Source organism: Echinops telfairi, unplaced genomic scaffold (genome assembly GCF_000313985.2).
Source record: "Echinops telfairi isolate 266 unplaced genomic scaffold, ASM31398v2 ScPeMD7_5868;HRSCAF=6743_0, whole genome shotgun sequence".
In the NCBI taxonomy this organism is placed as follows: domain Eukaryota; kingdom Metazoa; phylum Chordata; class Mammalia; order Afrosoricida; family Tenrecidae; genus Echinops; species Echinops telfairi.
Window position 1 is genome coordinate 17,855,907 of NW_022109767.1, and position 1,014 is coordinate 17,856,920.

Genomic DNA, 1,014 nt, shown 5'->3' on the forward strand with positions numbered 1-1,014 from the left:
AAAAAAAAAAAGAAAAAAGAAAAGCTCTAACAACTGCTTCATTTACTTTTTTTTTACGTGACAAGGGAGGTAATGTGGTATTTCCACGTGTTTCATAACCCAGAGACCCCTAAAGTTAACTTTCGACAATGGTTGAGATGCAAAAACACAGGTCACGACCAAGGCGACAACCCGTGCAAATATTCCTCCCCCAGCCCCCCTTCCAACAAGACAACAGACAAAGCTTGAGCTTCGGGATAAGGGTGAGGACCCAGGGGTGCACCGACTCGGGTCAGGTCTTTGTTGACAGGTTCCAGCGGCCATGACCTTTGCCCTAGTTGGCACTGTTCTCGCACAGACGACCCGCGCGGGGATTCGGGGTCCGCCGACAACGCGGGCTTGGTCCCCGTGGGGTCGGAGAGACCCGAGGGGTGCAGGGCCCGCGGCTGCACGCGGGGTCCGTCCCTGTCGCCCTCACTCCGCGACCTTCCTCCCCTCTTCCCGCCCGAAGTTCCCGCTCACCCGGGCAGGACAGCTTGGCCAGCGGCAGCAGCATGTTCCTAAAACCAGGGCTCCCACGGTCTGACACAAATGCGGGCGTCTTGTGCCAAGCCGGCCGCTGGCGCTGGACCTCTAAGCCTCGGGGGGCGCCATCGCCAGTCGAGGCACACCAGCCCAAATCCTGACGTTCGTTTCCCGGGTCAGCCTACAGCCCCGCCCACTCCACCTCCCCAATGCTCTGCGCCGGCGCGATGACGACCGGATGGCTGGAAATACTTCCGGGTCCCGACAGAGGAAGAGGAAAACCCAAACAAAACTGCCATCCGGTTGACTCAGACACATCGCGCTTGATTGGGTCTCCGGCCTACCACTCGCGGAGGCGTGGCAAGCTACTTGGCCGTCCGCCAATCCTATACCAGAAGGCGCCTCAGCTTAAAGGGGGAGGAGCCCAGGGACACGCACTGCCTCCTGGGACTTGTAGTTTGCACTCCTGCGCCTTCTGAGCCGGCGCGCATGGGCGGAGAGAGGCCACAG

General features: G+C 59.9%; 1 protein-coding gene across 1 annotated transcript in view; it reads right to left on the reverse strand.

Annotated features, from left to right (window-relative positions):
- ETFDH (electron transfer flavoprotein dehydrogenase) overlaps positions 1-668 on the reverse strand; it is a 48,602-nt gene extending 47,934 nt beyond the window's left edge. Inside the window, exon 1 of the mRNA XM_004708737.2 lies at positions 502-668. Coding sequence (XP_004708794.1) covers positions 502-535 — 34 coding nt within the window. The 5' untranslated portion in view covers positions 536-668. The remainder of the gene's footprint in view (positions 1-501) is intronic.
- Positions 669-1,014: the final 346 nt, after the last annotated feature.